The sequence below is a fragment of the Sinohyriopsis cumingii genome, chromosome 1, assembly GCF_028554795.1.
Source record: "Sinohyriopsis cumingii isolate HCF-2022 chromosome 1, ASM2855479v2, whole genome shotgun sequence".
Classification (NCBI taxonomy): Eukaryota; Metazoa; Mollusca; class Bivalvia; order Unionida; family Unionidae; genus Sinohyriopsis; species Sinohyriopsis cumingii.
Window position 1 is genome coordinate 60,045,120 of NC_142961.1, and position 24,463 is coordinate 60,069,582.

General features: G+C 38.5%; 1 protein-coding gene and 1 pseudogene across 1 annotated transcript in view; both read right to left on the bottom strand.

Moving 5' to 3' along the window:
* Positions 1-24,463, bottom strand: part of LOC149806948 (orexin receptor type 2-like) — a 155,839-nt gene that overhangs the window by 27,786 nt on the left and 103,590 nt on the right. Inside the window, exons 3-5 of the mRNA XM_089940471.1 lie at positions 19,910-19,926; positions 2,005-2,137; positions 16-134 (exon numbers count right to left, since the gene is read on the bottom strand). Coding sequence (XP_089796597.1) covers positions 16-134; positions 2,005-2,137; positions 19,910-19,926 — 269 coding nt within the window. The remainder of the gene's footprint in view (positions 1-15; positions 135-2,004; positions 2,138-19,909; positions 19,927-24,463) is intronic.
* Positions 10,582-11,524, bottom strand: LOC149806949 (uncharacterized; annotated as a pseudogene).

Below are 24,463 nucleotides of genomic sequence, written 5' to 3' on the forward strand. Positions count from 1 at the left end.
TAAGAGATCTCTTACCACTCATAAAGTTGTAGATCACAGGGTTGACCGCACTATTGAAGTAGCAAAGACCTCTAGAAGTTAAGGCGAATGTTACTATACTAATTGGATTCATAAGGTGCAACACGCCACAATATCTGAAAAATATGAGAAAAGAAGAGTCAACAATAAACAAGTTTTATTCGTGTAGTGTATTCATGAATAAATAATTTTACAAATCGCAATTTTATTATGAACAAGCAAAGCATCAGTAAAAATCATTGAATCAAAGGATTATCATGATGCTAACGTTTAGATGTAATTAACTACGAGCATGAATCCCGTTTTATGAATGAAAAATGCTGGAATCGGTTCACTACGTTTGTGGCCTGTATCCACTTTTTATATCGACAAACACGTTTCCTGGTACTGGGTTTAAGTAAACCTCAGAAGGAAACTATACAATGTCAACGTTGGTGGAAGGCATTCTTGAAAAATTCAATGTTTCATTTTAAAGATTGAGATCCTAGTCAGATACGGTAATCTATATCGTAATCAGCATTGCCTCCTAGTCGGACATTTTTTATGAAGCATGTGTGATAAATTGGATCTTGGATTACAATTGTATCATTCAGTTCATAGACCATGATGAAGTAATAGTACTTAAATTTAGAAGAAAGAAACCCTGAGCAACACGAAATGTCAAGAAGGTATGTAGCTTAAATTTGTCCGAAGATAATGGGTATTATCTCAATAGAGACCAGCCCATTAGGGACAACCCCATTAGGTGCCAACTCGTTATGGACCAACCCATCAAGATCAGCCAAGAGAACTCGACTATAGATATTTGAGGTATAGTCTCTACAGTTGTTATAATTTGCTGGTAGATTTAAAGATTTTCAAAATTTATCGTATAAAACGGAAACTCACATTGCAATAGAATTTACGTTTCATTAATACGTCAGGGTTATGTGTAAATTAAACATGTGGTCAAATAGGAGAACGTTTATTAAACAAAATTATTGTACCGAAATAAACCGTTAATTTTTAGCATCTGTCCGATAATAGTTCAGATACTAAAGCAAATCACAGACTTTATTCTCAAGAAGAAACGAAAAATGACATCAACATCCAAATGAATAGAAATGTTACATATTCACGCACTTTAGTTACATTGTAGAAAAGTCTTCCAAAAACCCATCCTGAAATTGATTTTTGTCCAAACGACTTCTTCTAACTACCTGTTTATATCAGAAAGCCACCTGAACATGAGTCAACAAGTGATTTATCAGATGAAGGTATGCATTAGCCCTACAGGATGGTAAGGCTCTTACAGAATAAATGAGGACAAGATTTTTACAGAACTGATGGCAAGGTTCGTACAGTAGAACGGATGGCAATGTTCTTGCAGAAGAACTGATGACAAGGTTCTTACAGTAGAACTGATGGCAAGGTTCATACAGAAGAACTGTTGACAAGGTTATTACGGGAGAACCGGTGGCAAAGTTCTTACAGAAGACCTGGGGGGGGGGGCAATGTTTTTACAGGAGAACTGATGGCACAGTTCAAACAGAAATCTATGTAAGAAAACGATTACAACTTTCTTTCAAAAATGTTAACCGAACTGAGCAAATGTATTAAAACAATAATTAGTGCTCATTTGCAATAAATACTGAATTAGTAAAAATGTGAATACAATAACTCTAGTAGTATAGGGAGATAAATAATTATTATTTAAAGGCCGGCTTAGGTGGGATGGGGTGAACAGGATCATAGCTCTTTGGTACGATGATTAGATAATAATCAATACTTCTGTCTCAAGAAGACAATACATATATTCTATATGAAGCAAGATGCATAGGTAATACATTGCTATTATATCACTTCAAACAACATAAATATTTGAGAATCATAGAGCTGGGAAACGTATTGTATCATGATCACATTAAGAGTCAAAACGTTATAGTTTCAACATACTATTTTTAAGCAGGCATGTGTATATATCATTAAATAGTTTAACTTTCTTACCGTAGAATATTAAGCACATGCACGGGCAAGTAGCAAAGAGCAAAAAGAGCAACAATCGTCATCAACATTTTAGCTGCTTTTTTTCTGGTTTGAAGCTGGTTCTCCGGCCTTGAGGTTGAAAATGACCTTCTACCTGAAACGAGATAAAGAATGATTTATTGCGGGTTTCATTTTTCTTAATTGGGGTGTTTGCTGAAATTAATGTAATTTATGTGAATAACAAGGAACACACACACATATATGCATTGGGTATATTTAATGGCTGAATTCTATTTCTCCAGGTAGATTCCACAAACTGAGTCTTTGAGTCAAGTAGTAAACGAAACTGCCGATGATACATTTAGGAAAGCTTTGGTGAGCAAAGCCTTATTGAACGCAGAACGGTTGAAGTGGACTTCAATAACCGGTTCCCATTTAGGAAATAAATGCGTCCAGGATGCATCATGGATTTTCGAAACAAAAAAGATTAATGCAGATACTGTTCCAGCAGATAAATCCTGCGGTTCATGTCTTTTCAGTTAATGACAGTTCAAAATACCATGCTCTATCGCTCGAGAATCCCAATTTCATATATGGTTTTTGTGCATGACTGGCTGCAGCCTAATTGAGTGTTAATCTTAAAGCAAAGACTGACACATTTGCAAATTTCAATTTCTAGTGCTCTCTGAACCACTCAGTATTTTTAAAAGTCCATAATCCTCCTGAAATTTCCAACCTTCAGGCCAATATTTTAACAGAGCGTATGTGACTTTATTTCCTCTAAAACTGAGAATGTATACCTTCTAGTGAAGACGAACACCGATGTTTGTGAACGAATTCGTTCGGGTTGTATTAATCAAACATTGTGTTTAGTTATTTTCTATATCTTTTTTTCCTCTTGTCAAAACAACGAGGACAGTCAAATGTCATCTTAAAGTCGTTTATCTATGGCAGTATGAAAATAATTCGAGTAACCCTAGTTTGTCATGAGTACCTTTAATTGCATGAGAGCTGGTGGAATAAGAAGTTAGTAAAATGCTGAACATATGGGTGAATGAAGCTTCTAACACGCCATATTCGTCTCCCTTTGCCTTTTGCTAGGATAACGGATGATTCAAACCGCATGTGTATCGACTTCCGTCAATTAAAAAAGTGATGGCCTCTGACTCCGAACCAATGCCAGATATGGAGGGTCTTTTTGCGAACTTGTCAGGTCAACGATACATTTCGAAATTGGATATGTAAAAAGCATATTGACAAGTGCCCATCGATGAGGAGTCCGTTTCCACTGACGAAATTTGCCGCCCAGAAGGAGCTATACCAATTTAAGGTAACGCCATTCAGATTAGTAGGTGCCAGTGCCTCTTCGTGTCACTAGCTGCGCAGGTTACTAAAAGGTATACTCTACAGATCTAACTTATTTGACTCATATGGTCAGTGGATAAGGTCAGTTGAAACCTCGACCCAAGCAAGTAAAATCAATTAGCAACTCTCTTCAACCAGCCAACATGACTCGTTTGTTTTATTTTCTAGGTTAGATATGGTTTACAGGAAGTGTATGACAACGTTTACTGTCATTACTAGTCCATTATCTGATTTTACAGACATGGGGCAACCAAATAAAGTGTTGTGGGGACCATCGTAAGAAACAACTTTTAGTACGCTAAAGGCAAAATTATCAGTTCACCTATATTTGATCTACCGATAATAGCAAAAATCTCAATTCTAAGAACTATTGCATTTGAAACTGAGCTGAGAGCAGTTAAGCTGCTGGATAATGAAATGATAATGATGTTCCAGCTTATGCGAACAGGAAATTTCTACGCAGGGAGCCAAACTCTGAATGACTGAGAAGGAGTGTGTCATGCTCTAGATTGGAAGATTGGGAGATTGGGAAATTTCTTTTGGGGAGGGTTTGTTTTTTTAAACTGACCAACAACCCTTGCTTTATTTAAACAAAATTGCCAACTTTCGATTGATTATTTGGGCACTGACTCTGCAACCGTACGTTTTCGAGTTGAGGCAATCAAGAGGGGTCGAAAATGTTAGGTGCAGACTATTTGAGTAAAACATAACTGATCAATCCAACACTTTTGTACTGACACTAGGTATTGCAAATCAAGAACTGTAAAGGCTATTTTATTTATTAATATTCGGTGATTACTCAAAATGTATTTATTCTCTTTCTGGGGAAAGTATTCGCACGGAATAAGGCAAGAAAATAATATGGTAATGCCTTTGAACAATTCAGTGTAATTGATTTTGTTGACGCGTACAATGTTTCCTAAGAGCATTACACTTTCCTCGTTTACTTTCTTTAATGGTGACCGAGTAATATATGAATCTGGTCGTAGGTCGGTGACACCGAGATGTCAATATATAATGATGGTGCAAGTAACTAGTAGATTACGCATCGCACCGCGATGTCAATATATAACGATGGTGCAAGTAACTAGTAGATTACGCATCGCACCGCGATGTCAATATATAACGATGGTGCAAGTAACTAGTAGATTACGCATCGCACCGCGATGTCAATATATAATGATGGTGCAAGTAACTAGTAGATTACGCATCGCACCGCGATGTCAATATATAATGATGGTGCAAGTAACTAGTAGATTACGCATCGCACCGCGATGTCAATATATAACGATGGTGCAAGCAAGTAGTAGATAACGCAAGCCAAATTTGTAATTGTATCTGTATTTTAAAATATCTAATATCGAAATATTGTTTTAATCTTGCATTCTTGAGGTTTGAAACTGAGGACATCTACACAGTGTTTGGGTATATATAAATGTCTGTTTTGATGTAATTCACTGTTGAGGGCTTTATATTGACCTAAAACATTGATGGCAACATGTATTTTATGAATTTGGTTTTGAAATGCTTAGTGTAATTCTGTATGTTGTAAGTAAGTAAGAAGATGTGTATATTGTATTTATTAACAACATTTATTAGACGTAATACCATGGCCAGTGTGCCCTGCATATACCTGGAAGGCTTGGAGGCATAGCTGACATGGCAAGATATAGTTGATAGGGCTGGCAACGTGGCAGTATAAGGCTGATAGAGTAGTGCAGCTCGACAGCGTAATGTAGTAGCATGACCTGCAGTGTGGTGACGTAGCTATGGTTAAAACAGCATGACCTGCACTGTGGAAGCCTAGCTATGGTCATACAAGCTTAACCAGCTGTGTGGAAGCGTAGCTGTTACATGTAGCAGCATAACTGGCTGAATGGCATGTTTGCAGGCAATGTTGCAGTGTAATTTTTGGCAGTCAAAATTCTTTGAAGGATATTGGTAACGGACTGCGCAAAGGACAGTGAACAGTGACTTATAATTATAGGGACGTATGGTTGTATGTACCATACTCATTTCTTCAAATCACATGGTTGTATGAACCAAACGCATATTTTCATTCATATAGTATGGATGTACGAAGCATCCACTTTCCCTCGAGCATAACGTTGAATGAGCCGTATTCATAACATATCATATAGTTACATGAATCATCTTTATCATTGTTAAACCATACATTAATCGTGCTGATTTTGATTACGTTTTCAGTGTCATAGTTTCGTATCGTTTAGCGAATTTGTTTTTATTTTCTTCGTATATTTATGAATCCCATGTCTATTGAATTATCTTTGTGCAAGGTGGTAAATTTTATGGTCTACGTGTTTATTTGTTGTAGCACATTTTTATTTTCATTTCATACTCTCTTTTGTATACACATGCATTGTGTACAGTGTTTTAACTCGATCGTAAATCAATTCGGTTTCAATTCTGTTGTAAAGAACGTCGGACTTGGCCTTGGAAAGGAATATAGCTCGTCTTTCTATGGCGTTATATTGCCGATGTGTTAAACGTGCCATTACAAGCAGCACAAACGTATACCGACTCATTTCTCTAACTAAGCCTTAATATTAAAACCATTGTTGTGGACCAAAATTCCAATCTGAAAGTTTATGATACATCTTTAGAAATATCAAAATTGTCAATTATGTGATTGTTTCATAGCAGATGAAAGAGCTATTGTATTACATTGTAAACTCAGATATTCAAGCTTGAGCAAATGTGATTGGTCACGAAACTTTCAAGCTAGACATGCAATTTGTAATTTTCTTAAGTTTACCTCATGACTTGTACAGTACCAGAGCACATTCATTTACATAATAAGATATTTCCGATATCATGTCTATTTTTAATCCATGACATTTCCTAACAAAATGACAGGTTAACGCATGATCCACTAAGCATTATTAAATAGAAAGTGACACATAAAACGTGTTGTGTACATTTTTTAAAGTTTTAGATATCATGCACAGCAGGCTGCAATATTCTAAGAACGAGAAACAAACATTAGCTGCGACTTAAACAATAGAAGTTATAGATGGAGCATGTAAGCCAACAAAGTTTTGAAGATAAACGATGCTGAACTGTCACCTATTAAGAGTCTGAATGTGCCATGATTCTCTTTACATGATTTTCTATTTGAAAATACAGAATGTAAAATTGTACAGAAGACCATGATAATGAGCTTTATCCATAAAACCTTTCGGGAATAATGAATCATTTCCAGCTCGATATGTTGCTTAAAAAAGGACTTTAAAATACATATAATTTGTGTTTTCGCGAAACTTAGGCTAAACAGTCTAGGACTGTTTAGCGTTATAAATGTAATAAAGCCATTAATATTCACATCTGCATGCACCCATGCATTCAGCCATGGATCCATATGTCATTAGCTACCTATCTACATACATACCTACCCACAGTTTTAAATAATCCTATATTATTTTAAACCGTGGAATGTCTTTAGCACAAAATATGAAATGATTTATTTGAACAATGAGATAGCCATGGAGAAGAAATAAATATCTAAATTAATTTTTTATGGACTGAGTAATAGTTTCTAGTACTATTTTTCGTCATTGATAAGGAATGACGCCTAAAATGTAAGATATGAACTTAAAAATAAAGTATTGTTAATGAGGTATTTACATAATTCAACTGTTCGGATTAGTACCATTTCCACAGCTTCTCACTAGGAATTCCTATAGTTCATTTTACTGAAAAATGTAACATTTAATTTGCATACTGTAACCGGAGATACGTGGTAATATGTTGCAAGTATTTATTTGTCATTCTTACACTTCAAATCTGAAATAGTTTTCATTAGTACAACCGCACAACAATTATCGTGTAAACATGTGGAGATTTGGTAAGGCATCTTGTGAATGGGTCAACAGCATAGAGCACCTACCTGATGAGCACCGACCTCACTTTGGTCTTCGAACGCAGTCGTGCCAGGTTACACAGCCTTCCGTCGGATATGGTGTGCAGATATACGCCATCAGTGGACGTGTACATGGCGTAGGACAGGTGCAAGGGGAAGAAGAACCCGAAAAGGTTTCACACCGCTGTTGATTTGGAAGGAGTCTGAGGAGGACCCATCATAGTGGAATGTTCCCTTCATATCGTCATTAAAAGAGATTATCATGCTGCGGAGTTTTTTGAGGGAGGGGGCAGCCGATCTTCCTGATAAGTTCAAATATGCCCTTCCTGCTTACCAGGTCGAACGCCTTGGTGAGGTCGATGGACATCATGTAGAGCGACTGCCTTCGCTCTCTGCTCTTCCATTGGAGTTGTCAGAGTAAGACAATCATGTCTGTTGTCGACCTGCCTGATCTGAAACCGCATTGTGATTCGGGGTACACACGGTCCGCTAGCAGCTGAAGCCTGTTCAGTAGAATGCCAACGTGCACTGCCAACGATGCTCAGAGGCGAGATCCATTTGAAATTGTTACAATTACTGCGGTCGACTTCGTTCTGTAAAGGGTCGCAATGTTGGCATCAAGCATGCCTTGGGGGACTACTCATTCCACCCAGCAGAGGCAGAGCAGCTTATGCAGCGGCAGAAGCAATGGTGGTTTCCCACGGTTGATAGCTTCAGGCTCATGGCAGCAACCGTCCGGTCATTAGAGCATTTTCTAAGCTATAAAGGGTTTTCGTTTTTCCTCGATTAATGATTACATCCTTGAAAGTTGTGTGTTCAACCAGTTCTGACTGAGCCGTTCCTTCTTGCAAAACTTGGATATGGCTGTGCAGTTGATGGAACCCTTCATGGCCTTCCACTTGGCAGTGGCATCGTACTTTGTAAGGTTCTGGAGAGCGCGGTCCGGGGCGGATACATTATATCCACCGTAGAGGGGACCGAAATCGGCATAGCGTTGATGCGAGGTCGGCATTTAGGTTTGAAGCGGTGTCGTGTGTGGCTGTCTGAGCACCCTGTTGCTCACAAAGGCGTGGTCGGAGTATCAGTCTGCACTATGGTAGCTGCTGGTGGAGAGGCCATTTTTCAGGACAGACCGCCAGGTAATGTCTATGTCGAGCTGGTGCCAGCTATGAGACCTGGGGTGATTCCATTATACTTTGTGTTGTGGCTTACAGTTGACGAAGATGATTGTAATGCACAAATCATGGTATTTGCACAGCTTCAGCGGTCTCTGACCTTTCACGTTGGTCTTTCCAGTGCCATGATGTCCGAGGCAGGTAGGTCATGACTCGTGGTAAGCACCTACTCTGGCATTAAAGTCACCGAGGATGAATAGTGGCTCGTCTATAGGTTATCCTTTGATCTGTTCGTCCAGCTGCCAATATGACTGACTATTTTTGTCTTCTGAAGATGTGAGGGTGGCGGTGTAGACACTGAGGATGTTGACAGGAACTTCAGTAGTGGCAAGGCGGATGGACAAGAGACGCTCAGTGCCCCCTGCGGGAATCACAAACGAGGCCAGGAGGGTCTGTTTGAGGGCGAAATAAACTTCTTACTGGTAGGGCTCCTCATGTTCTAAATCCATTCAGAAGTAGGTGTAGTCTTCATCTCTGAGGGAGCAACTGAAGGCGAGCATGTTTTTCTGGAGGACTTTTTGCAGACATTTAGTCTGATGAGCTCTCTATCTATGATGGCTGTCTGGCTGTGCTATCCACCTCTGTGAGGTCGTATGAGATGCTGGTGCACATGGTGTGCATGTTTCAGCTTGCGAATCGAACAGCTAGAGTCTTCTTTGTTAGTTTCTTGTTTTTTTTGCTGTCTGGTGCGAAGTTTCCGTCCGCTTGTTAACCTAAGCAACACACTGAACTCCTGGCACCCAATGAAGCAGCCAGACGCTTGCGGGATGACACCTTACTGACCGGGAGCTTCCCAGCTTGAGGAGGCCTGTACTCGGCAAGTGGGGCGCGATGATCCCTAGAAACCGTCGAACCTGACCCGTGCCACCCCTTCCCTATACCAATCGGGTGGGAATTATAACCCGTTGATTGCCAGCTTCCGTGTTGTTTCCCCACTCAGGAGCGGGGCTGGATTGGCCTCTCCCGTGCGTGGAGTATGAAAATCCTGGGCTGCCCAGACGTTAGGATCCCTCTCTTGTAATTGATGGTGATGTCCAAAGGAATGCTGATCTTGATTTTTGGCACCAGTTTGTATGCAGGAGTTGCCGTAATGAAGTCGTAGTTGACACCCCGCCTCCTTAGGGGATGCACTCCGGATTTTCTGTCTGGGTTAGTCCTGAAGCCTTTCCTTCTCCCGAAAATACTAACAAGGCAGCGAATCTATCATCAAACGGCTGAGGCATGGATGCTGGATGATCGGGGAATCCGTGTATCCAAGGTTGTCAAGCCCCAAAACCGTCTTGGACTTTCAACAAATCGTACGTAATGTCTTATGGTCGACGTTTATACAAACCCACATTTATTATACATCTATTACTGATTAAACATTTGTCCGGGTTAAATAATAGGGTCTCACATGAAAATATCTGAGACACATTATAACCTAAACTAAGCTTACTGCAGTTAGCAACCGCTTAATTATGGATGCACATTCCTTAAACGTTTAGGATACATGACCAAATCTAGTTCAAAAATAGTCACATCCTATGCTAGTTCAAGCGGATAATAAGCTAAGGTTATGGCGTCTTATAAAGTGTTACTCTGATGGCAGATAACATTCAATATTGTTACATTATAGGTGTCTCTCTTCAAGCGAATATTACCCATCATCTAAAGACCAGAAATCACGAAACTCAAATTTCACACTTTCATTGTGTTTTTTGTATGAGGTATTATAAAGCCCTTTCGAACCGAATATTACTAGTTCAAGCCATGCAATATCACACAAGACCCAAGCACCTGATGCAAAGAACCTTTCCTTTCTCAAACTTATAGACACGTAAATATAATGGGAAATGACGATTCCGAATTCAATACATGATATTTCATTATGGTAGGTTCATTGTGACAAGAGGGTAATCTTCTTGTCATAGCCCCATCTTCTGCTCTAATCCGTCGTACCCTGAAACCGGGGAGAGGGGGCTACCACTTTTGTTTACGTTGAAATTCATTGACATTTACTTTTACTGTTGATAACGAAATAGTTTGCTCGGACACGTCTTACCCTAAATAAGGTTGTTTGGACAACCGCGAATGTGAAATTACCGGTCTAAGTTAAGAAAGGAAGTGTGATTAACAAAGCCAACGTATCGTATTGACTGATTTCCACGGCTGATATTTAGATCAATCCGAGATCAGTCAATAAAGTGTTTTTAACATTTCCTCTAATATCTTAATCGCCATATGCCTAAGTTCTAAACCATCATCAAGAACATAGCGTTTATCATCGTAACAAGATAAACCAACTTTATTAAGCGAGTCGGTAAATAAATGATGACAATTAGATCTAATCGTGTACATGCGAGAAAACATCTTAATTATTCTAGCGCTGCCAAATAATGATCATATGCCAGAGATTTTTAGACGATATTTTATATTCTTTTAGCGTGTTTATTAATATCTCCACCTGCTAATTTAACCGAATACATTTTACTTCTTAAATTGACAAATTCCGCTATATGCATCTAGTTCTTTTTATCTTTAAATTTGCCGATGACCTTGTTGGAATCATCGTCACGTTTACTCGTTTTAGCGTAATCCGAAGAATCGAATAAATTCATGTGCGTAAACATATCCTAGTACACATCCTCTGTTTTAATTTCATAGCACAAGCTGTCAGTGTCGGTAAATAACGGCTTCGCGTTATATCCCTCGCGGGATTCGATGTGCCCGTAACGAAAATCATACATGAATATTTTCGACAAATCTAATACCGTAAATCCGCAATAGATGGGTTTGCTCATCACGAACTTGTTTTTTTCTCCTTTGGATCGTTGCTATATTTTCATCTAAGATTTTCATGCTGATAAACGTGGGACCGGCTTTTATTTTTCCTCCGCACGACATCATTGACCAGCTCGACGCCTACTCGCTTTTGATTGTTTTTTTCATATTTTTTTTTCCGGATACCGAATTATAGTTTTGAAGAAATCGTTTTTGAAATCATTTGCGGATCACGATGATTTTGAACTGATAAAACTAAAATAAATCTCTAATCACCTGCGTTGATCCAATTTGAGCACAAGATTAATTCTTATCACCTCCACTCCTAAGGTCAAATAATAATAAATGACATACCAATTTTTTCTCATCAGATTATGTACTACTTTAGATATTTTACGTTCGCACTCTAATTCCTGTATTAACCACAGGATATGTGAGCTCATCGTTATGCTGCTCGTGGAGTGCTTGGGGATAAAATAACTCGACCTCGAGAATGTGGGAGGTGCTATTAGCACTGTTGATAGTATCCTCTTTTCATTTTTCTCGATTCATACTGGACAAGTTCTGACAGGCATCGGTTGCCATATCGACCAACCATGAAGAGTATTAGTATTAAAACAAAGATGTATTTAGATTACTTATTAGGATCGTAATCGGGAAAATGCTTGTGGCTGGCTTAGGAATGTCCATGAGTAATGACGTCAATGCCTCCTCCTTGACAAAATTGAACACGTCGGCGTCGGTAAAACAAGTCTGAGGTGACCGAGCGGATTTTCAGTGCAACATATCAACATGAACCTGGGGAGAAAAAATACCAATAAGTATGTAATCCGCAATAAGTGAGACACATCTAAAACTTTCAACGATGTCGGCAAGCAGCAATACATATGTGAACAACTAAAAATCATGATAGTCTTCATAGAGTAGTCATCCCTATCAACTTCCATACCTTGAGTGCATGACCGTAATCCGCCTCGGTAATATTAAAGAATTTATCAATGAGCTGTAAAACTCTTCTTTAGGCAATAAAAATGTGTTCTCAGATTTGTTCCAATCGTTCATGAAATCGTAAGGATAAACTCCTTTGCGCATTACATGCTGGACATGATCTTCATATTTTGTTTTCAAAAGTTTCGTTCTTTGGAAGAGATCTTCTAATGAAGCCGACATAAACTGAAACATCTGCCTAGCGACAACGACGTGTAATTTATCACGTAGTTAGATAATCGTTTGATTTTATGTGAAAAGTTTTCAAAACATTTGCCGATATACGTGAATCGCATCGATATAAATTATGGACAACCACGGGTATAAAATGCAGTGTTTTGAAATATAAATGACACGCACGGTGAGCAGCTCCTCTGTGCTCTTCAGCATAATGACAATGATCTCTCCGTCATTCACTGCCTAATAACTTTCAGAGATCTATCAGTCCACAGCATTAGAAAATCAATTTGGTTCGGCTCTAACAAAATCATCTGAGCCTGTAAAACAGATTATGTTTTATCTGCTTTTTTTAGATACCCACCTCCCCGACATGTTATGCAATAGGCCCACGATTGAGCTTGATCTCGGAGTTTTATTTTTTTACGCACAGCTACATAGCACATGTTGCAGATATGTGATCGTGCATAGCTGATCTTCGTCAAGTTCCTGATCGTCCTCTGAGATGATCATCTCTTCAAAATCAGAGTATACGACAAAAGAATTTCTCCTTTGAAAATAATTTTTTGGTAAAATGATTCGTTTCACTTTTCTCTTAAGGAGGTATCAGTATCATAGTTGCAATCCTAGTCCGTGATCGTCAAATACTTTTATAGAAAAGAAAGAGAAAAGCATTTGACAGTTCATTTTGGAGACTTCATCTTCGACCGTCCTTATCATCCTTGTCAACATACAATAGATCGGTGCAAATATCGTATCACCAGCACCGACTATCCTGATCGAATAAACGGTACTGTTTTAGTGTTCAGTGGATACATACGAAAACATGTTAACTCCGATGCCATTTTGTTTTTCAAATTTTGGGATGTCATTGATTTGTACTGCGAATTCGATATCTGGTCATCAATATAATTTTGTAATGATTTATTCCTCCAGATGTTTTGTTTGGTTTTTTGGTTCTTGTTTTTCAGCTGGTTAAAGTATGAATAATAAAGCCCATTTTAAGCATTGGTTTTCGCCATTTTTTATTAGGCAACGGTAACCATAAGCTCTCTATGAGTGGACTGTATTTGACCGTGATGACAAAGAGCTACGTGGCTCCCACAATGATCCATGTTGCTGAAATGTTTCGAAAACTCCGGCTACTTTTTCATAAATCAGTTTCACATCAACATCCGTCGCGTTCAAGAATACTCGCTGGCGCGTTTCAAAATTGAATTCGATTTCGTAGTCAGGTGTCGTTCTGAAAAGCACCACCACGATAAAATTCAAATTAATGTTGCGGTTCTCCTGCAATTGAGTGGCAAAAACCATGCTTATAGCTCTGGCACAGGGATCTAGCGGAACCCGGTCTTCAAAATAAAAAGAAAAACTATCAAAACCCGCAGTAACCTCGAACCATTGCCTGTATTCTATTATTTATACTAGTACTTTTTCATTAATTGATTGTTCATTTGCCTGTTAATGAACTAAATAAATCAATACTTTTTAAATAATGGACTTCCTAATCATCTTCGACAGTTAGTGCCAGAATCCTGTATGTAAGATGTTAAAATGTTTTGATCACCCAGCATTTCGAGCGTGGAACCGGTACCAACACCTGTCTATCCAGAGAGATATTAAAAGCTTGTGACAATATTAAATACAGATTTTAGTTACATTCCTGAGCTGATTTTTTCTGATGAGACTAAAACAGCTCCACTTACGCTGCTCTTCAGCGACCGGTGCAGAAATGTAAACATCAATATCATTTCCGAAATAAACTCATGGGTTTTAATTTGACAGCACCACAAAGACAGGAATTCTACATGCTACTCACTGCATCACACGTACTCCCCTCCCAGACGGAAAGAAATTCATTAAATTTGATTACGTGTTAAGCGTATTTTTTAAATCAGGGAATTGCCCGAATGCGCTGAGAAATGTTCGACAGTGTTAAGCAACACCATTTACTGGCTTATGATACAAATACTTCTGATGGGCTTGCGTCTAATTTTTAAGATGCACACATCTTCGCATCGACTTAATGCCGCTGTGCAAACACACTAAAAGCATAACTTCAACGTCGGAGGTCTCAGCACCCATGACGTGCTTGCACATCACGTCAACGTCAAAGACCCAAGCGTCTACAGCACTATCGTCGAAATCCACTAATTAAACTTTTCAGGAACACCAAACCTTTTGAAGAGTAATTTTCTCCCGCTGATCGAAATGACTTTTCCTATCCTGAAAATTTCCTGATCGTTCTTTTGCCATTTCTGCTCGTAAAGATCCTTTCGTAGATTCCTATGTTGCATATACAACACATATCTGAGAGTTTTATTAACTTTATCTACCACAAACACTTCTTTGGTCCATTTTGGTGTGTATCCGTTTTCAAATGTGTGTCTTTTTACTGCTAATTCTCATCACCGGTCTCCAATGTCAAAATGTGGGATGCAAAAACTAATGCGTCTGTTACTTTTTGTTTATGCCTTCTTTGTCTTGCTTCTGTGGGAGTCTTTCTGATGGTGGGGTGTCTCGTATGAATGTACTCGTCCATTAAATGTGTCAAAAAATCGTAACACTGATAAACCTTTTCCTCATCCGGTCTTTTAGCGTCCAGATAAAACGTTCGATCACCACATCTTTATCTTGATTGTGTGTTCTATACAAAATTATATAATTTCTCGGAGCCAGTCCGAAACGGTCTCATTGTAAATCTTGCTGGCATGGTCCACAGAAAATTTTCCTGCTTTTTTTTTTTTTGTCGACGATCTAAGTTCCTTTTTTGTTAATGGAAACATCCAAGCGAATTTGCTGAATACATCGACCATTGTGAGCAGATGTTTGATCACATCATTATGAGCACCATACTCTTTTATATCCAATAGATGTACCCACAGAGCAATGATTTTACACCGCGGAAAATGTTTTCGTGCGGGCTCATGCTGCTCTTCGGCAAGCTATGCACTGTGTAAGTAATTTCGTTGGCACTGAAGTCTACAAGGCGTGTTCCCAGGATCGGACTCGACGTCTAACTTATCTTTAACTCCTACGATTATTTGCACTAATCCGTGTTTGACTTGCTCTCTACATTTTGTAGGTTTTATCTATTTGATTTGTTTATAATAAACGTATCGGATCCGGCTCTATCCTCTGGATGATCCCTACAGCAAATAGCATGACTCGTTGCGATTGCATCCACACCATTATAAGGTTCTTGTCCGGTTAGAGGCTGATTGTTTTCATCTGTTCCTCTAAGGATTCCACTGCACCGTGTATTTAAGCCCTGGTAATATCAAGCCTCCTTTAGGTCCTGGGAGTTTTCTTATACTTTTGTGAATATAGATAGCTTTTCCTTCGTCGTCTACATCATCCCATGCACAAGTAACGTTCCATTGTGAGGTAGTCTCTGCTTGTATCCAAAGCGTAGTGTCTACAATGGCATATTTATTTTATAAATAACTAAATAAATTATTAATAAGCCTCACATAAAAACTTGGCCAGTACGATTAGATACCCATGGCCTTTTAGCACTACACACGGACTATCTCGATATGAGATGTTTTGATGGAGTCACTTATTCTTCTTCAAGAATATCCATCCTCATTCTGCAACATAAGCACCAGTGAATAACGATTATACTGTAGTATCCCAAAATCTAATATGCAAGCATTTCTAGTGATGGTATCGCTTCTGGAAATACAATGTATTAATATGTGATAAAATCTTTGCAGAAACATTGATGTCATTCTTTTCTAATGAAGATTTCCGCTGTGCGGATTTCGGGTGTAACATGCTGTGCCTATCGCAAGTACTGGCATCGATACCATGAGTCTGAAGCGAATTGTACACGGCTCCGTTTGATGCTCATGTTTATAGATACAGAACCCGATAATCCGGAGATGGTAAACGACAAGATTCAAAATAGTATGTCCTTCTGGGCAGGATCGCTGACAACAGTGACACATTGCATTTCATGACCGTCGTGATAATTTTGAATGTTAGACACAACAACTTTCCTCCGCCTTAATTTGATCTGGAAGATGATAATTAGAAAACACCTTGTATATTTTACCGCCTGTACTTATGAGATAATCTTCAATATTTTTAAAATATTTTTGCTTTTGTCATCAGTTTCGTTTTACCCATATTAGTCACCATGTCTGTCATGGTCTGATCCTGAAGAACCCTGCAGCTTCAAGTCTGGCAAGTTTTTACATGATATAGACCTGTTTTGCATTAGCATCGGCAATTCTCGCAAAGAGTTGATCTTGTCTGGCGTCTGTGGCTGCACCGACTTCAGCTAATTTTTTTGCAATGAGCATGTCCTGCTGAGATACTGCCAAGAGCTTCGGTAAAGGGGTCTGGCCCTACATTATGGTGGAATTCTTGTTTACACATTTTATGTTCTAACACTTGCTGAAGTGGGCAGTAGGCTACTCCACATATTTTCAGCACCTTATCTCGTTGCCGCTTGGATTACATTTCTCAAACGACAAGTATTTATACTGACAGCGACACATAAAAGGTTTACAGAGTAGGAACGTACAAATCATCAAAACCTTTTTTATATTTTTCTGGTATATTTTCAGAATCACGATAAATTGTAATGAAATCGTGTTTAGAGCTGGAGGTTTCTGAGTGATAACACGTTAAAAACTATTCCAAGAGATGCTGCTGTAATGGTCCCTAGCGATGTTATCGAATGTCATTTATCCAGTCCTCACAGAAACTCACAGAAAAGATCTCTATTACGTGGACAAATTCGATGGTCAATATTGTCGCGAAAACAAAAGATTACGTGTTCATGTGGAAAAAATAAAATGTTTCTATTAGGTCGGATTAGAATACGATGTGGTCAACATTGTAGACGTGATGGAGTAGATAGTGGCTGTAGGTTAAGAAGAAGCAAGGCAAGAATTTGCTCCCGCTTAAGGACAAGCACAAAATTCGCATAAGCTTACTACATTTTAGCGTATCAATTGTTAGCGAAACATGTGCATCCTGACAAAGTCACAGCCGCAGTCGATTATTTAGGCTCGTTGGATATGCAGGTAAGGATGATCGGATATGTGATGTTGCTCTCCGGCGACTAAAATCAGGAATCATAATTTCCATGCTGTTCCACCTGCCACACCAGCACTACGTAAATTCATCGAAGACATAAGTTTAGAAGTCATGAAATATACTACCGAGCTTAATCAAATTCTGATGCTGTTTTACATCATTTTCGAGAAATCTACATCGGTAATATAAACAACAAAATGCGGCCTTTATTTGGAATAGAACCGTATTACCTCTGTTACCTCAGAAAAGTGTATGTGTTTACGCGCACTTAAAGATATTACCGACATATTTTGATGTTATCAGCAGCACAAATTTCTGTGATGTTAGCCGTGTTGTATCAACAGGAGCGACGGTTAATACCGTTATATTAATCCAATCCGATTAAGGCGCATGTTAAAAATACTTTTGAAATAAAATCATACCCAAATTAGAAGCCAAACAATAGTGTCCGGTGCGCTTTTGTGACCTATACTACAATTTTAAATAAAATCTTATCAGATCTACAAGGAGCCAAATGAGATATAAACATTTTAATCGGAGAACTCAGAACCATGGATAACGTCATGGCGGATATGACTCCGATTTCCATGGTGAGATTTAAATGATCCTGCGAAACAAAATCGTTAGATTAAACGCAGCGGGGAAAAAACAAATATTAAAATGTTTTGAAAACGTTTTTCTGTGCGCCAACATTAACTGATTTTATCATTTGTAAATTAATATTCAGTATTCTAGAAGCTCGCGTCATGGACAAATCTCATCTCCTGTTTCGAGATTTATGGCAGTAACAGGCCATGCAGGACTAAACGTAACTGCACCACCACATCCATGACGAGTGTTTTCACAACCTCTACACTTTAGTGGTGTTTATCTTGTGTATCTCTGTTTTCGTGATCCACGAAGTAGCATGTTGAAATTTTGCCTCTCTGACATCCAAAAGGAAATCGGTGTCGGAACATCGTCGTGTGTGTAATGTTTGATGCAGATATTCATAGACAAGTGGAACAATATTGTTATTAATGTTATCATATGTTGCCAATTTAACAAACATCTCATCGAAAGATTCTGCAACCTCATTACTTTGATAGACTCACTCACCTTTATATAGTAATACTATATAATCTTAGACACAAACGCTAAGGAAATTTAAATACAGGTAAAGATTAACGACGATTCCTTCAAACTGAATTCGCTCTTCGGAGGTCGATGATAATGCACTTGTGTAAGGATTTATAACTATATTATCCGGCCTATGAGTAAGTGATAGTATTAGTAGAAAGCCAAGATATTACTCATTATTTATTAGTATCGCCATTAACCAAAGATACCTTTAGTTTCAGCTATTATACACAAGTTTAACTCGTACTGCCGCACCTTAAATATGAAATGTTTTTGTCTCTCAAAGCCATTTCCATCAATAGATTTCAAGATAAGTCAGCTAGTTTCTAAGGCTGGTAATGTAATGTTCTTGTATTAATTTGGTTAATATCACGTTCCTATGCCTGATTGTGAGGCGGGTCAGCGAGTTTTTACCCTCATGTTGGTTTGTTCATCCACGGATTATTTTGTTCTAGCCTTATTATCACCAACATAAGTCTTTGCGTCTTAGTCTCCACATTGTGGCCTCACTTCATACAGGTTTTTTGCGACAGTGCCTTTGATTTTTAGAAACATATCTTGAATATCATTTTTATACATTTTAAGTTTACCATTTTGATCTTAAAACAATCAGAAGCTCACCCAGATCAACGCCAGAAACAACCATCGTGGTAAACTCAGAAACATTCTCGTTGGTGGCAAATGTGCTCTGATCCACATCCGCTCCGTGTCATCGGGCTGAATAAAGTCTGTCAGTAGACATTTTATAAAGTATTAAATGTACTTTAATGTAAACGCTTGCAGGATTTGTGAATGCTCAAGTACAACTCGACCACGAGCACCAGTGGAATCTACACGTACATAAATATAAATATCTCCTGCAGATTGTTGAAAGAACTCCAAATGTTCCAATAAAAAGCAATAACTTTCGTACAGCGTATGACAGTCTTGTTGGGAAATCTGCAGACTCATGTCGATGTTTTGAAGAAGGCCCATTTCTTCAAAAGGTTCCTGATTGTCATTGAAAAGCTATATTACTTCCATCAACTAACACAGGAGTGCCGATATCAAATGTAGAGTCAGACATCTATTTGACCAGATCCTTGATAAAACTTTTGTTTTCATTGTTTACATTATTGATTTTGTCTAATACTTTTGCTTGATGGCTTTAGTGGCTTCACACCTCACACCATGACCGTAATCCACTTACCATTACCAGATTTGCAAACACCGAATCTGACCATCTTTTATGAGTGGATACATTAATAATGTTACCAACCGCAGCCAGAATTGTCTCTGTTGAAAGTAGTGTAACTGGAACCTTTGGTGCTTGAGTCGTTAATCGCCGTTGTCGATCTCGAAGTGATTTATCCGCTTGCAAACCCATTTGTTTCATCTGGTCCACAACAGCTCATTTGATAGTATCAACCACTCGCATTACACCTTCTTTAACAATTAGTGCGCCTCGCGAGGCCAGAGTCCGAATTAATTTTGGTGCGCCTGTGACCAATCAGTATAATCTGCATCGTTAATGTTTCATTCGCAGATGAACAAAGTGCCCCTCTTAGCCCATAAAGGTAAAACGCATGTCTGTAAGCCGATTATTATGCCATGCACGAGACAAAAGTGTATAGACGTAATTTAAATCAAATCACCTGGTTCCACAATTGGTAAAATCCCAAACAGTATATAAACCTTACAAAATACGCCTGTCGTTTGCTTTCATAACTACCACTGACAGCGTCACAGGTTAAATTTGATTGCAGTGTTGAGGTATGTGTGACAATGGCAGGTATGATGCGATATCCCACAGATAAAGATCATATGAAATGGTGTCATGCCGACCAAACATTGAGCTAGTAACGACAATCCAGTGTCAACCGCTCATTGGCAAGAATAGTAATTGTATAGGCTTTTCCTGTTCCTAATATCATTCTTCCTCAAATTTCTTCATTGATCGATTGTATGTCATATGGCCCGGCAGGACGTTCATTATTATTCCGTTGGCACCAGTGTCCTCTGAACAAATAAGTGCAGATCACCAAACGGTTGTGATCGCTTATTAGGCTAACTGTAATACACTTACATCGGCGGATGTATGATCCCATGTATGCGTGATTGACCAGAGGTAACAGGTACAGAAAAAGACACGCTGAATTCTGGTTTATTTTGATCAGTACACAAACTGAGTTACCATCTTTCATCGCTGGTCTCAAATTCGTTTTCTAAACATGGTTGTGCCAAGTCAGCATAAACGTCTCTGGTTAGTGATATGCATCAGCAGTGAGTCAGTATCAGAATATAATATCTTGATCCGATCTTGGTAAAATGGTTTGATCATGTCATAATGAAACTCATACATGAACATATTGGACAAGTCCTATTAAGAAGATCCGACATAGATAAATCTTGTGAGTTTCTATTTTCATCTTATACTGTGAACTACAACATGCCTAACCTCTAAGATCTTTTTCGATTCAAAGGCCAGATTAGCAATGAGCCTTCGAAGCCTATCTTGTTCACTATTATGTACACGGTCGACTTGAATTCGTTTGCACAGATTCTCCATGGCCTTTCAGAAAATTTAATAAACCAAAAACTTGTAAAATGAACTAGTTAGTGGCCTTAGTTATCAAATCCGTTTTAATCTGCATATGGGGTGCCATCCAAGCGTTCAGATGGAATTCAAGCTCTCGGTTGATCTTAGTTACACGTATACCCGATCGTAGATACAGCTATGGGCTTCGTACTTGTAGATCATACTTTCGTTTAGTCATAAGACTTGGTGCTAGTTTGATTCATTCTCACCATATTTGCGCCCTGATTCATGGATGGCAGAACAATGATACGGGGACAACCACGCACCAGGAACCGACAATGCTTCTGTTGTCAACGGATAATCGTTCTGCACATCATGTAAATGTTCACAGTATAATAGGTCAACGTCAAAGAAGTATCTATAGTAATTGTTGATGTTGTAATTCTGCAAGTGTTGTTTTAAAATATGTGTGGGATGAATCCAACGAAAATCTATAACCAGCAACGGTAGCATCATTGCAGATACATAATGGTTATTTGAACGAGAAACATGCTGAAAACGTCGGGGCCAGGTTGGTCATACCCGTCTACATTTGGCTTGCTGGCGCGCCTAAATTTGTAACTCACTCATGGTTTTTCTATGCAGATTAAGCCTTTTTTTCGAGCTTGTACTCTTTTCTGAGATACCTTAATGTGACTTCAATAAATAAAACACTTCGATTGGTGGCAACAGGTTCTAGCAAACTTGTCTAAGTCACTCATGTACTCGTACTAATGCACACCTTTTCTCATTAGCAAACTGTGTTGGTTGGACAAAATCTTCGAGTCACTGCAAAGTTTTTCGTCGCTCGACTGATCGCTAACATGTCAAAGGATGAATTCAAAAATTGTAATGAATCGATGAACCGTAATTGTTTGAGCGTAAACTTTATGTATTTTTCCATGTTGGGGATTATGCTTATTGTTAATGTTGATGCCGTTGTTACCGCTTTCAAATTTATGTAGCTACCATACCAGAAACAAGTTATAAAAGATTATAGAGGGTTTTTTTGTGTTTTATTTGGCCAAAACCGCAACTGTAGATTACACTCGTTGAGTGCGACTCCTCTGTATTCGAAAGTGATGTCAAAAAATCACGAACTTTGGCATCGTTCGACAGAAATACTTTCTTACTGATCCGAAAACCACAGATTTAGGCAACAGTGGAAATAAAAGCAGTTACCAGATCCATCAATGAGGGCTACATATTGTTCGTTAATGCTGTCGCTAGCCATGATCAAGATAGCGGATGAATATAACTATTGTTGAATCCATTTCGCTGTGACGTCTAAAAATTTAACAAACATCTCAACCCTGCCTGATGCGCACCAGGGGCATGATATAAGATTGGTAGTTCAGTTTGCCTGTCAAACCTAACTGTTATCTAAAAAATTCAGCATGGTTGTTAATCACCGACCTGTATTATCTTATCGTTGCAATGCAGAGTGCTGGACAATATCGCATCTTCCACTGAACGTTGAGATATTCAAAGTCAGCGTATATGATATAAGGGACTTTCATCCTCCTTTGCACCGAAGTGAATTTGAGAATATTTTCACCTGGTTCTGGCATTATTGTCCACTGCTTTTTTCACTAATCACATTACAGCAATTGTCATGCTCGTTGAGCAGTTGTTGACTGCTAAATAATGTACTATATTATCTTTCTTGTACGAAGAGATGGACGAATTAGCGTCTACCACTGGATTATTGATACATTCAAACTCCAAGTAGACGGTACAAGGGACGTTGAACCGTAGTGAATTTAAGAATGTTTTTTTTATAATTCTGGCATCAGTTTGGGCTGCATTTGATTTACTGATCCCACTACAATGAAGTCGTGGTGTGTGAGCATTTGTTGGGTGCTAAATATATGCATGCAAGGTCTGTATGCATGATTCTTTTGCGCGTGCTTACTTTGTAGGTTAAGCAGCCCAGCACGACTTTTTATCCATACCTAGTGCGAAAGATACTCTAAACCAATCTTATCGCTCAGTAACAGCAACTTAATGTCGATTCGTCCATGTTGTTTATAAGGGGTTAGAGCATGCGGAGAAAAGCTTTCATCGTAAGTAAGCACATTCATTGCAATACCAGGGTTAAATGTTTCAAACGTTTTCATTGATGCTTTAGTAACCTGAAATGGAAATTCGATATTACTATAGGACCTAGTTCACCCAGGCGCTGATGAGTTTTGTATGCATGTCACTAGCCAGAAATACCGCTGACTAAATCACCCATTCAAAACATTGTCTAAATTCTGTACCTTTGACGTCAGCCTTGGCGGAACCCACTCTGGTGTTGGTATGTGACTAGCTCCTCGAGACAGTTAATATGGTTAGATATTTACCTCGACTTGGATACATCTTTCTAGATCACCTACGTTGTATTTCTCCAACGTCTCAAAAACCATTCCAATGTCTATGTCAGTTTCATCATGGTTGACAGAGCTGATTATGTGATTCAACTCCGGCGTCACACTGAAGATATGGCGAGCGCCCGGACTTGTAAGTAAGACAAGCATATATGTTTTGTAGTATTCATAGTGGCATATATCTTGCTCACAGAGATCGTATTTGTCAAGACTTACGCCATTGCATTTGTTGCATCATAATGCCATCGATATATATATATATATATATATATATATATATATATATATATATATATATATATATATATATATATATATATATATATATATATATATCGCCGCTCTTTAATCACCTCTGTGATTTCAAGTCTAGGTGGATCGATAACTTTATAGAGTCATCTAGTCCTTTACCCTTCTTTATGGTAACTCGAAATTTGAATTCAGGCTTTCTCAAATATTGTTTGCATCTTCATCAAATCTTGCCATTGCAGATATAAATGCAGTTGCAAACACGGATAAATTTAATTTGAAACTACTATGAGCCAAACGTAATTCAAATGACCCGTCACTGAACATTACGCCTACTCGAGTGTGACCAGACTTTATGCGTTTCTATGCAATAACATCAATTGTTTTGGAACGTTGCTAAATTTCCTCAAAGGTTTGTTCCATGGCTTTTGGCAATAGCTTCCGAATATTGCTTTCTCAAGTTAAGTCGCTACTCGTCTGCATGTTTGAAATCTAATTCGTATATCGTCTGAAGATTAGTGAGTTCTGATTCCCTTTTTATCTAATATGTCCTGGAAATAAGGCAAGTGATGCTATCATTAAAGCAATGATACACTATATGGAAATATGTTTGTGGAATAGCCACTCTGGTTGGTAAATATAGGTGTTTACATATGCAACCGCATTGTTATATTTGATTCGACTGTGGCGGAATGTGGATGTCCGTCAAACTTAGAAGAAATCAGTTTCGCGACACATTTCTGGTTTTTGTCGGCTTTGCAGCTTTTTGTGTGCCTGTGAAGGG